General features: G+C 51.7%; 1 protein-coding gene across 2 annotated transcripts in view; it reads left to right on the forward strand.

Annotated features, from left to right (window-relative positions):
* Positions 1 to 7,888, forward strand: part of NET1 (neuroepithelial cell transforming 1) — a 55,690-nt gene extending 47,802 nt beyond the window's left edge. For both annotated transcript variants that reach the window (XM_057425597.1, XM_057425598.1), the window contains 8 exons: positions 640 to 807; positions 1,577 to 1,639; positions 2,093 to 2,189; positions 2,304 to 2,380; positions 2,837 to 3,094; positions 3,578 to 3,748; positions 5,112 to 5,298; positions 6,060 to 7,888. In XM_057425597.1, coding sequence (XP_057281580.1) covers positions 640 to 807; positions 1,577 to 1,639; positions 2,093 to 2,189; positions 2,304 to 2,380; positions 2,837 to 3,094; positions 3,578 to 3,748; positions 5,112 to 5,298; positions 6,060 to 6,451 — 1,413 coding nt within the window. In that variant the 3' untranslated portion in view covers positions 6,452 to 7,888. The remainder of the gene's footprint in view (positions 1 to 639; positions 808 to 1,576; positions 1,640 to 2,092; positions 2,190 to 2,303; positions 2,381 to 2,836; positions 3,095 to 3,577; positions 3,749 to 5,111; positions 5,299 to 6,059) is intronic.
* The last annotated feature ends 4,906 nt before the right edge of the window (positions 7,889 to 12,794 follow it).

Below are 12,794 nucleotides of genomic sequence, written 5' to 3' on the forward strand. Positions count from 1 at the left end.
TTATTTGGGAGTTAGGGTGTGAAGAAGAGTTCAAGAGTTCAGAGGTAGCTTGTGGGATAATCAGGTTATTAAGCAATAAAAATGTTAAACTGATTCAGATAGAGGGAATTAGTTGACAAACTGTTCTAGCGCTTGAGATAGGTGCATTGGAGCACGTGCACTGACCCTGCTGCTCAGAGATCTTTTACTCATGTTACATAAGTGTTGTCTAAGGAACACAAACCCCATGCGTGCAGATAAGAGAGTTTCTGTGCCTGGGTTCTAGTAGTAACCTTGCAGATCACGAGAGCAAAGTTCAAGTGGTTCCTGATTACCCCCTAATAGGTAGAATTATGATCCTAGTTTATTTACTTCCTCATACCTTGAAAATCAACCCAAGCTTTACATTCCCATCCTCCTCCCAAGTGCTGCTGCTAGATCAGTGCAGGGAGAGGTGCATGGAAAAGCTTGGCAATCTCAGGGCTTTCTCAGCAGCTTGATTAGTGTTCCTTTATCTAAGGAAAAGTGTCTGGGTGTGTTTTCCTGCCCTGCACAACAGAGGAGATTGGGAGGGGTATGGATAATACTATAATACTCCTGTACTTCTGAAACTGGCTCTACATATTCTTTTAACTTTCTTTGTTCTCTTAATCCCTGCAGTCATTTGCCCTCCGCAGTGAGAGCAAATCTCCTGGCTGTGCCCAGAAGTCATGTAGCAGATCTGCTGCTCCTACTCCTCCTAAAAGAAGAAACAGTGTTCTTTGGTCTGAGATGTTAGATGTCAACATGAAAGAGTCCCTGAGCACCAAAGAAATCAAGCGCCAGGAGGTACGATATCCCTTAAACAGCAGGATTGGTATAGGCAGTGAAGACCTTGGCTTTGGCTGTTTCTTGGTGGGGAAAGGAGTAATGAGCATCTGTGGGTGGCTGTATCTTCCTGTGCACCTCTTGTTTCTAAACCACTAGATTTATTTCTACATTAGTCATGGGAAAAGGTAGGTTTCTCTCTCTGGAGTCTCCAGGGAGTTCATCTCCCCAGTTTGACCCTTCAGAGATGCCAAACTCTTCCCACAGGGGTGCTCAGCATTGCTGAAATTCAAGACCCAGGCATACTGGTTGCTTTGCAGCAGACCCAAAGTCGGGTTCCTTGTAAAGCAAGCTGTCCTAAAGCTCTTGACAATTGGTTGAAAGCCAAATAGCAAGGCCTTGGCTTGCATTTGTCCGTAGTTCTTAGACAAATCTTCTAGTGACAACACAGAAGCTGACTAAAGAGATTTGACCTCTGTGGTTTTCTGGGGTTTGTTCTTTTTCATACTTGCCTGTGTAAAAGCAGTGATTTAAAAGGCACTACTATTTAATTTGGCTTGTGCACGAGCCTCAGAGCTTTCACACAGTTGTAACTTTGCTTTCTGGGAGCTGGGAAAGCCAGCAGATTTAGTAGAGGTTGTTGTGCCCAGGTGGCATACAGTGAATCAGATGGCAAACCGCCCCCCTATTCAAGCTGCAGAGACAGGATGTACTTTATGTGAGCTGAAAAGCTCTTTTAGAAGAAAACTGGGATTAAAAATCACTGCCTAATCTATCACTTTCCTCACAGGCAATCTATGAAATGTCCAGGGGAGAGCAGGACCTAATCGAAGACCTGAAGCTTGCCAGAAAGGTGAGTGGGTTGTTTTCCCTGCATTCAGTAGTCAGATAATAATGCGGTTTCTTTACACCTGCAAACATTACACATGAGCTTTATCAGGCTCAGAATCCACACTTGGAAAGCTGGCCTGGAAAGTTGACGTGAGCAATCCTATGCTAGTGATTTACTTGCAGCAAAGCCAACCATAAAAGGATTGTTCTTTGCAGCCCTGCAGAGCCAGTTGGGGGTTCCCTCTCCTGGATGAGAACAGCTCAGACAGGAAAGTCCTTTTCATCTGAAGGTCTCAAAACCTTCCAACAGAGGGGAATCTTGTGGCAATCAAAGCTGATGTTACTGTGGGCTTCACTTCATATCTGCCCTGCATGTATCATGTCACTTCATATCTGCCCTGATATATCCCCTCATACTTAATGTGTCAGCTTTTAGACTTAGGAGATCTGAATATATTCTGCCATTCTTTGCCAGGCCTATCATGATCCCATGCTGAAACTCTCCATCATGTCTGAGGAGGAGCTCACCCACATATTTGGTGACTTGGATTCTTATATTCCTCTGCATGAAGGTAAGAGCAACAGGATCATTTCACAGTGTGCTGACTAAGAGTTAAACTCTTTCTTGTGTTAGAGCAGCTTACTGGGGCATTGTTGCAACTTCTATTTTTGTGTTTGAATTCCAGACTTGTTGGCAAGTTTAGGAGAAGCAACAAAGCCAGATGGAACAGTGGAGCAGATTGGGCCCATTCTTGTGAAGTGGGTGAGTACATAGAGAGAGAGTAGGCTACAAATGAGCTTAAAGAACATGTAAGCTAAAAGCTGGGAGCTTTTGTGGCCTTGAGTGAAAGATTGAAACGGAAATCCTGTCTGTACTGAAAACAATGGGACTCTGTCAGACACAAGGGCCCTGATTTCACTCTTGAGACTTGGGCTGGTGTGACTGCAATTAGTTGCTGATTTATGTTTGAAATGACTATATCTTCTGGACTGTGTGTCACTAATGTGATTGCAGTCGTGTTATCGCTGCTAATCTCCAACATCTGAACTTCAAAGGCCTCGTGTGCCTTGTTCTACTCACAAAGGACTAGCTACATATACTAGATAGTCTGTTAGATGTTGCAGCAAGGGAAGTAGAACTCCCCGGGCTTGACATGTTAATGTGATTTGCCTTTCCTACATGGAATTTAACTCTGGAATATCGTTCTGTTCTCTACAGTTACCACGACTCCATGCCTACAAAGGTTACTGCAGCAATCAGCTGGCAGCCAAAGCACTTCTGGATCAGAAGAAGCAGGACAGGAGGGTGCAGGACTTTCTTCAGCGCTGCCTTGAGTCTCCTTTCAGCCGCAAGTTGGACCTTTGGAGCTTCTTGGACATTCCTCGAAGTCGGCTCGTCAAATACCCACTGCTCCTGAAAGAGATCCTGAGGCACACTCCCAAAGACCACCCTGATATCCAGATTCTGGAAGAAGCTGTAAGTAACAGTGATTTCATGATCCCTGTTCTCACATAACCATCTCATCATAAAAGACTTGATGATCTGAAAGGTCTTTTCCAACCCAGTTGATTCTATGATTATACCTGGGCATGCATTCCATGGGCTGAAGTTCATTAAGGGGAGCAAACACATGATACATGTTAACATCTACCTTTAGACTGCCAATGCTGGGCTTTGCAATTTATATTTGAACTTCATATATGGTGTTTTGCTGGTTCTCAGATTAGAAAACACCCGTTTCAACTTGTCCATGCTGGATGGTGAGGTTTGGGGGGATTAGAAAGCTTTCGAAAACCCTCGGCAACCTTGTGGGGTGGTTTTCATGGTGGATGCAAATCAGTGACTGCAGCAAGCCAAGCAAGAGATCAGTCCACATGGATTCCATCATCTGGCATCCTAAAATAGGGAAGATACACAAGCAGAGGTGACTATTTGATGATTTGTTATTTTGATTTCTAGATATCTATAATCCAAGGAGTCCTCTCCGACATCAACCTGAAGAAGGGCGAGTCAGAGTGCCAGTATTACATTGACAAGCTGGAGTACCTGGATGAGAAGCAGAAGGACCCCAGGATTGAGGGCAGCAAAGCCTTACTGTGCCATGGGGAGCTGAAGAATAAAAACGGACATGTAAGTCCCTCACGTTCATGGTGATTAATTCCCAGGTTTGAAAACCTTCCCTCAGAGGTACTTAAAACTGATTGTCTGTTCTAGCAGGACCAGGAGCATTTCCATCCTTCAGGTTAGTTTAGACAATTAGCTAAGTATAAAAAGCAGAAGAGAAAGCACCTGATGGCAGCCCACATTGCAGAGTGTAAGGAAGGGAAAGTTTCCTGCTGACAGCTTTACAATTGGCCTCCAGAAGCTGGAAAATAATTAGCACAGAATTACCATAGAAAGTGTGCTCTGTGCCCAAGCACTCCATCAAAAGGGATTTCCTGCTGGCTGTTTACTTTCAGGTGCTCTGACATTCCCCATTATGAGCCCTGGCTCACAGCTCTTCCAAACAAAAGTGTTCCTGCAAAAGCCTGTTTGGCTTTGAAATGAACTGCCAGAAGTTTATCTCCCGCTGCAGCAGTGCTGAAAGACCTTGTTCTACTCCAGGGTTTGCTGCCTTTTGTCCTGGCTTGCAGAATTAACCTCATTGTAAACATCAAATCTTTTCTATTTTCTGTATTTTTCTATTGTTGGTTGGGGTCAGGTTCTTTTTGTTTCATTTGGCCACTACATTTGTGTACACATGAAGCATCCGGGGCCCCTAGGGACATGGAGCTGTTGGAATAAGTCCAGAGGAGGCCACAGAGATGCTGCAAGGGCTGGAGCAGCTCTGCTCTGGAGCCAGGCTGAGAGAGCTGGGCTGGGTCAGCCTGGAGAAGGCTCCTTAAGGGGAGACCTTAGAGCAGCTCCAGTGCCTAAAGGAGCTACAGGAAACCTGGAGAGGGGCTTTGGACAAGGGCCTGTAGGGACAGGCTAAGGGGAATGGCTTTAACCTGCCAGAGGGGAGACTGAGATGAGCTCTTAGGCAGAAGCTCTTCCCTGTGAGGGTGCTGAGGCGCTGGCACAGGGTGCCCAGAGAAGCTGTGGCTGCCCCATCCCTGGCAGTGTTCAAGGCCAGGTTGGACACAGGGGCTTGGAGCAAGCTGCTCTAGTGGAAGGTGTCCCTGCCCGTGGCAGGGGTTGGAACTGGATGAGCTTTTAGCTCACTTCCAACCCAAACCAGTCTGGGATTTTGTATTATCAGAAAAGAATCTCCTACTGGTCAACCTATTCCTGGCATCGTAATTCACTTTTTAAGGGTCTTTAAAATAACAAACCTGTTGGTGTGTGGTCTCTGCCACCTCTGCCAAGGCTCTACATTGTTGCAACAGGGAACTTGGGAAGTTAACAGGGGTGAAACTCCAGATAATATGGCTTTGAATCCCAGAGGGGATGTGACAGCTCTGAATGCAGAGTATTATGCTTTGCTCATATTCAAATGTCTTTTCCCTTTCAGAAACTCTATGTCTTCCTCTTCCAAGACATCCTGGTTTTGACCCGGCCAGTCACTCGCAATGAGCGTCAGGCCTACCAAGTGTACAGGCAGCCCATCCCTGTCCAGGAGCTGCTCCTGGAGGACCTGCAGGATGGAGATGTGAAAATGGGAGGATCCTTCCGAGGAGCCTTTGGCAATTCTGATAAAGGTACAGAGCAAAACAGTTCATCTGCATGGGAGTGTGTTGGTGAGAGATTTGTGAGGAGTGGCTGAGGGACCTGGGGGATTCAGTGTGGAGAAGAGAAGGCTCAGGGGGGACCTGATGGCTCCCTACAACTGCCTGAGAGGAGGATGGAGCCAGGAGGGGCTGGGCTCTGCTCCCAAGGAACAAGGGATGGGACAAGAGGAAACGGCCTCAAGCTGCACCAGGGCAGGTTTAGATGGAGCTGTGGAACAATTCCTTCCCCAGAGGGTGCTCAGGCATTGGAACAGGCTGCCCAGGGCAGGGCTGCAGTCACCGTCCCTGCAAGTGTTCACACACCATGGAGACGAGGTCCTTAGTGCCATGGGGCAGTGGTGGCCTTGGCAGTGCGGGGCCGTGGTTGGACTGGATGAGCTTAAAGGGCTTTTCCAACCTGGTTGATTCTATGATTATACTTGAGCACAAATCCCCATGGGCTGAGTTTTCTTTACGGTATCAGCCACATGTTAACATCTACCTTTAGACTGTCAGCGCTGTGCTTAGCAATGTATTTGGTGGCCATGAGCTTCATATATGGCGTTTTGCTGGTGCTCAGATTAGGAAACACCCATTTCAGCATGTCCGTGCTGGGCTGTGGGGTTTGGGGTTGGTTCTGGTGGGTTTGGATGCTTTCCCTGCAGCAGAGCAGCCCAGGTCTCCTGTCTAGCAATGCAATCTCTAAACACTGAGCTTGAAACTGATCTGCTTCTTCCTATGTTTATCCTCAGCTAAAAATATCTTCCGAGTTCGCTTCCAAGATCCCTGCCCAGGCCAGTCCCACACGCTGCAGGCCAACGACGTCTTCCACAAGCAGCAGTGGGTGAACTGCATCCGAACAGCCATCGCTCCCTTCCAGCGGACTGCAGCCACAGCCGAGCTCAAGGAGCTGCCGGAGCTAAGTGAGGAGCTGGAGGAGAACAACCCCTCCGTGCCCAACGTCAGAGCCCAGAAGAGGCAGTCTGGCATATCCGAGATGGAGCTGGATGAAAGCACATCCGAGTGTGGCTCCATCCTGGACTCGGAGGAGGGCAAGGGAGGGAAAGCACAGAGATCATCGACTGGGCACAGGACAACACGGGAGAAGCAGCTCAGTGGGAAGCGGAAAGAGACGCTGGTGTGAAGGGGCCCAGCACCATCCTGCTGGAAGACTGTTTATTTATAAATACTGTGTACATTTTCCTCTGTGAGCATGATTGGATTCGCTCTGCTGAGCAGGACATTCTTGATGGTGTAATGGCAGCTACTGGTATACAGTTAACACTGTTGAGCTGGAGTCTGGTTTTACCAACACGGCCACTTTGAACCTGGTTTTAAAGCTGGGAGGGGTTCAGAAACCTGCTTATGGCAGATTGGAGGAGCAGACTTGGCTTTCTGAAAGCTTGCTGTTTGAGGCTGAAAACCAGTCAAGCTAAAGCAGGAGCATGGGCTGGCAGCACATCCTTGGGCAGGGGCATTGGATCCACACACAGGAGTCCCCCTAAAGGGCGCTCAAAACCTGAATTCCCATTTTCTCCTTGCCGTGGTTCCCAGAATCCAACTTTTCCATGGTAAAAAAGCAAAACCAGACCCCAGGTTCAACAGGGTTTCAATTTACCTACTGGAATCTTTCATCTTCCTGTGTCCTTTGTACATTCCTCATTTCCACTCTCAGAACCTGCCAGCTATTTAATTGTTTTGTAGTAGTTTTGTTCAAGTTTGGGGGGTTTATTTTGGTTTTCTTTGTGTTTTTCCCTTTTTTTTTTTTTTTTTTTTTACTTTTGTATTTTTGTTGTGGTTCACACTTGGCATTTCCTTTCAAGTACTTGATTCCTTCTCTGGGGTGTGCGTGGCAACGCATCACCCCACACTTCCATGGGGCACTGATGAGCTGGTTGGCTGAGAGGAGACACTCAACCTACGCCATCACTGTGAGCCACAAAGGCTTGTGTTTGCCCTGGACTACTGAAAGAGAACTGCATTTCTGGGGTGTAGGAATGGTTTAGGCAACGTTGTGTAAAGGGTTTGGGGAGGGAAGAGGAGCAGCAACTAGAGGGGAATAGCAGGGAGCGGTGGTAGATTTACTTTTGTTACCTTTGCCTTTTGGAAATGAAATGCCTTTCTCAGGGAGGCAAGACTGGAGGCAACCAAGGGGTTATTGCATGTGGTAGAAAGGTAGAGAAGAGAAAGTGAAGCTGAGGTGTAAAGCCAGAGATAGAGGTTGTATATACTCATAACGGCAACACTGCCATGTTCTAGAGGTCCAAAGATTTGTGTAGGAAATGCACTGCAGAGGGTTGTAGGAAACGACGTGGTGACAGCTTTGAGCACAGCCAACAACAGATCCTTCAGCTGGTCCTTCCTGCCCTTCAACCGGTGATGACAGGGTGAGGACAGCGCTCCTGCGTACCCATCCTTGAGCATTACCCAGAATTGGGCTTGAGGAGCCGTATCTCACGTGCAGAGGGTCGGTGCCTGTGCTGCTGGGATGGAGGAGGGTGTACATAGACACGGACGTGTGGTTCTCTGTAAATGTGTTGTACAGTTGGAGTGCCAAGTACATTAAACTCCTGAGAGCCTCGCGCCTGCCTCGACTCAGTCACTGCCGGGGAGGGACGTGCTTAGGGCTCTGCTGCACACGGAGTGCCTGCCCCATCCCTGGCACTGTTCAAGGATGGGGCTTGGAGCAAGCTGCTCCAGTGGAAGGTGTCCCTGCCAATGGCAGGGGGTTGGAACTGGATGAGCTTTAAGGTCCTTTCCAACCCAAACCATTCCATGGCACCAGGTGGTTACAGCTCAGCGAGCGGTGCGAGCAGCCACCACCCCTGCAGAACAGGGCTCTGCTGCCTGACTCACTGCAGCTCCTGCAGCACCCTCCTCCCTTTCTGGGGGAGAAGGGAGTGGTGCGGATACTCCTTGTTCTCCTGGGGCACTGAAACCTCCTTGCCCTGGGAAACAAACCACTCCCCGCTTTGCAGGTAGAAATCCTCCTGGATCGACCTTCAGCCTCGGCACAAAGGGGGCTCCCCTCTGCTGGGACAGCTTCTGGGGAGCACCCGGTTATCAGCACCACAGTAACCCCGTCAGCTCTCCCAAGAAGCTGCTGCCTGATCACGTAGTGGGGTGTTTGGGCACGGCAGCAGCTCCTGGATGGAGCCCCATGTCCATTCCTTCATTTCCCAGGCTCCCCACTGCATCCCAGTGCCCAGGGAAGGCCCAGCTCGGGCTGCAGGGGTGGAGTTTGAGGCTGAGCTTTGAGCTGGAGGAGCCTCAGCCCTGTCCAAGCAGGGAGAAACTGGAAAAAAGCCTGGAAGAAACAACCCAGGCATTAGGGAGCACGCGGCTCATCCCAACTGGAGAGGAAATCCTGCGGAGCGCCTGCTTACCCTCATGTGCGTCAGGCCGGGGCTCAGCCTTTGTCTCGTCATCCAGTAGCCAGCAGCAGATCAGCCAAAAACCTGATTTCCCCCTAAAAGTCAGTTCCCCCCCCCGCCCCGCCCTATCTGCCGGTGGTTCCTATCCCAGCTTGTCCCTCCGGCAGGAATGTGCAGCCCGCAGCCGCCTCCTCAGCTCTAGACTAAACAAGACGGGTTTTCCTGGTTCCTCCCATGCTGAACTCCAGACCTACAACTGCTGAGCCAAGACCCCCCATCCCGTGGTGGTGGGGGGGACCCGGGATGCAGAGGGGGGAAATTCCTGAAGGCCAAGAGGGAACTGGGCCCCACTGAGCCCCTATGGCCTTGGTTGCAGCAGCATCCCTGCTGTGTCCAAAGGTGTCCAAAGGGAAAGGGATTGTGCCTGTACCCAGGGGACGTGTGGGCACCTCCACCTTGGGTAAGCAGCTCCCTGGACCCATATTTACCTTTAGGGATCCCCACCCAGGCTGGGTGCTACGTGTGGGATGGAGCCAACACCTCCCAGGTTGTAGGTGCGACTGGCCTGGAGCTGGGATAGAGTGGGGTGAATCCCTCTTCCAACCACAGTGGGAAAGGCCCAAAAGTGGGATTGGGGTCCCTTTGCTTGGCCTGGAATAGCCTGGCATTAGGAGCTGCCCAGTTCTGGCAATGGGTGCTAGTCATGGGGAGGTGATGGGTGCTGGCAATGGGTGCTGGTCATGGGGAGGTGATGAGTGCTGGCAATGGGTGCTGGTCATGGGGAGGTGATGGGTGCTGGCAATGGGTGCTGGTCATGGGGAGGTGATGAGTGCTGGCAATGGGTGCTGGGCATGGGGAGGTGATGGGTGCTGGCAATGGGTGCAGGGCATGGGGAGGTGATGGGTGCTGGCAATGGGTGCTGGGCATGGGGAGGTGATGGGTGCTGGCAATGGGTGCAGATCATGGGGAGGTGATGAGTGCTGGCAATGGGGAAGCACATCTCCCAGCACCATCTTCGCTCAGCACCAAGGAGCACCCAGCACAGCTCAACCCCTTCACCCTTCCCCGAGGGACCCCAGGTCCCCCATCCCGCTTGCACACCCCCAGTTCACCCCCCAGCTTTGGAAACCTCCATTAAAACCACATCTAAAGCAACCCCCAAGCCACTGGATCCCAAACTTTACAGCCTGCTGTTCCCTGGAGACCCCCACGGCCGCCATGGGATCATTCCCAAGCTCAGCCTCTCCAACATCCCATTTTCCACATTAATCCTTACCGTGATTCGCGCCGTGGTTCCTCCCCATCCCCAGCACATCTGGGCCCCACGGAGGATCCTGATTTCCCGGTTTCCCTCTCCGCCTCCAACTTTCCCTTTTTTCCATGAATTCATCCACCTCCCCCCTCCTCCTTGTCTGCAAATGCAAACCCAGACGTCGCCGCGCACATCTGCACGCATCTGGGCTCGCCTCGAGGCGGGATAATCCAACTGGATGCATTAAAACATCTGGGTTGATGGGGGTTTGTAGCCATTACCTGGATCAGGCTGCCCAAAGCCAGAACAGAGCAATCCCACCTGGAAAACACCACGTGAGGCTTCATCATTGGCTGCTTGCACCCTCCTTCGTCAAAGCATCACCCATCCACCTGGAAACATCCCGGGAATACGGGATGCCGAAGGAGGCGTCAGTGGTGGCTGCGTGCTCCTGCCGCCCGCTGTGGTGGCCTCACTGCATTCTAGTCCCATCCCAGGACCCAACTCAGGTGTCACCAGTAGGACTGGGCCAAAACATGGGATTGTATGGGATGATTGGAAGTTTGATTGGGTTCATTATCCTGCCATGGTAATGAGGGTGTTGTTAAGCGCACACACAATTAAGGGCTGGCTTGAGCTTCTCCCAAAGTAAACACAGGAGGCAATGGGTGCCGGTGATGGGGAGGGGATGGGTGCTGTTCATGGGGATATGATGGGTGCTGAGGATGTGGAGTTGGTGGGTGCTGGTGATAGGGAGGTGATGGATGGAGAGGTAATGGAGGGATAATGAGTGCTTGTGATGAGAAGGTGGCATGGAGGTGATGGGTGCTGGTCATGGGTAGATGATAGGGAGGTGACTGGGCTGGCAATGGGTGGTGGTCATGGGGAGGTGATGGAGGGACAATGGGTGCTGGTAATGAGGAGGTGATGTGTGCTCATGGGAGGCGATGGGTGCTGGCAATGGGGAGGCAATGGGAAAGCAAATCACTCAGCACCAGGGGCACCCAGCACAGCTCAACCCCTTCACCCTTACCCAAGTGACCCCGAGTCCCCCTCCCTCTCCCTTAGAGCTCAAACAACCCCCCCCATAGCTTGAACGAACCCCCACGGCTTTGAGAACCCCCATTATCCATTGGTGTTCCCTTCTCCCAGCTGGCTCCCAGCCAGGCCCCTCCTGCCGGCTCCCTGCTCCTCTCCCCACGGCTCTTTCCAGCATTTCTGATCCCATCTCCCTAAAGCTGGAGCACAACGTGGGCAATGAGACAGACAACGTGGGAGCAGCTCCTTGCGCAAGAGGAGGTGCCGGGACCTCCCCTGCCCGCGGGGCTCTGCCTCTCACCAGACTGGTTCCAGCACAGCTCAGCCAATTCCTGCCGGGAACAGCAGTGATTTAATGCCCAGTGTTCTCCAGGTGACGTTCTCCTCAACCGCTCCCAGACCTCATCCCACCTGGAGGCCCCGTTTCCCACGTGTTCCTCAGTTGTCCCACGGTTGGGTTCTGCTTTGGGACCTTCTCTCTGAATGCCACAGATCTGATTCCTCACTGGGTTAAACTGGGGGAAACTGGTGCTGGTTTGGTGTAGCTGGGGAGGTCAGACTGTCTTCTGCTGTGGAGATGGGTCATCTGGTCCATGAGATCATTGGTGCAGCTGGTGAAGGTCACTTGACTGTTACAGGGACATAGGAAAGAGGGATGGATGATGGATGAATGGATGGATGGATGGATGGATGGATGGATGGATGGATGGATGGATGGATGGATGGATGATGGATGGGTTGGGTGGATGGATGGATGGATGGATGGATGGATGGATGGATGGATGGATGGGATGGATGGATGGATGGATGGATGGATGGATGGATGATGGATGGATGGATGGATGGATGATGGATGGATGGATGGATGGATGGATGGATGGATGGATGGATGATGGATGGATGGATGGATGATGGATGGATGGATGGATGGATGGATGGATGGATGGATGGATGGATGGATGGATGGATGGATGGATGGATGGATGGATGGATGGATGGATGGATGGATGATGGATGGATGAACGGACGGATGGATGGGTAGATGGACAATTGGACAGAGAACCAACCCCCATCCTCTGTCCCTGCCCCCTCCTTGCTGTAATAGATGAGTAAAACAAGCGCAGCACATTACAATGGGGTGAACCTCCCTCAGCCCCAGGGTTAACCCCTGTGTAACCAGGGCAGGACCCACGCCTCCTCTCCTGCACCGCCTCTTGCACCACCACATCGGCTGCCCGGGGGGGGCCCCCAGGAGCCAGGGGAGCTGTCAGGGCTGACTCAAGTCTCCATCAGCACCGATCACGCTGGCTCTGGGCAGCCCGGCTCTGCCTGGACCTGCACAAGGGAAACCTCCCTCGGCAGCACTGCCAGCGCTGCCAGCATCACTACAGTGGCCCTGGGAATGGGGACCCCTCTCAACCCCCTTTCCCCCCCCCATTCCCCAGGAATGGAGGCCTCCAAACCGAAACTGCCTTAAAATAGCCCCAAACAGCGTGTACCCCCCTTCCACCATCACCCCGCCTCTCCCCGAAACCACAGGCAAGCCACAGCATGAATCCCTTCATTAGGAAGTTCGTTAGGAGCCAGCCCTATGGAATGCCACCCATGGAGCAAGCAGGACAGCAGCCGGTGTGGGCCAAAGGTGGTCCGGCACCCCAAAGCTCCTCTCCATGGGGGTCCGGCTGACCCATTCCCAACTGATCCCATAGCTTGGCCTCTCCCACACGCTCCAATCCTGCCTCCTCCTCCTCATCCGGGGAGCGGCAGCTCGGAGGGAGGAGGCTCCACGGCGTGCCGGGACAGCGCCGGGAGCAGGGAACGCC

This window comes from Pezoporus wallicus, unplaced genomic scaffold (genome assembly GCF_028554395.1).
Source record: "Pezoporus wallicus isolate ANWC-B61680 ecotype Strahan unplaced genomic scaffold, APGP_CSIRO_Pwel_v1 contig_4722, whole genome shotgun sequence".
Lineage (NCBI taxonomy): Eukaryota > Metazoa > Chordata > Aves > Psittaciformes > Psittacidae > Pezoporus > Pezoporus wallicus.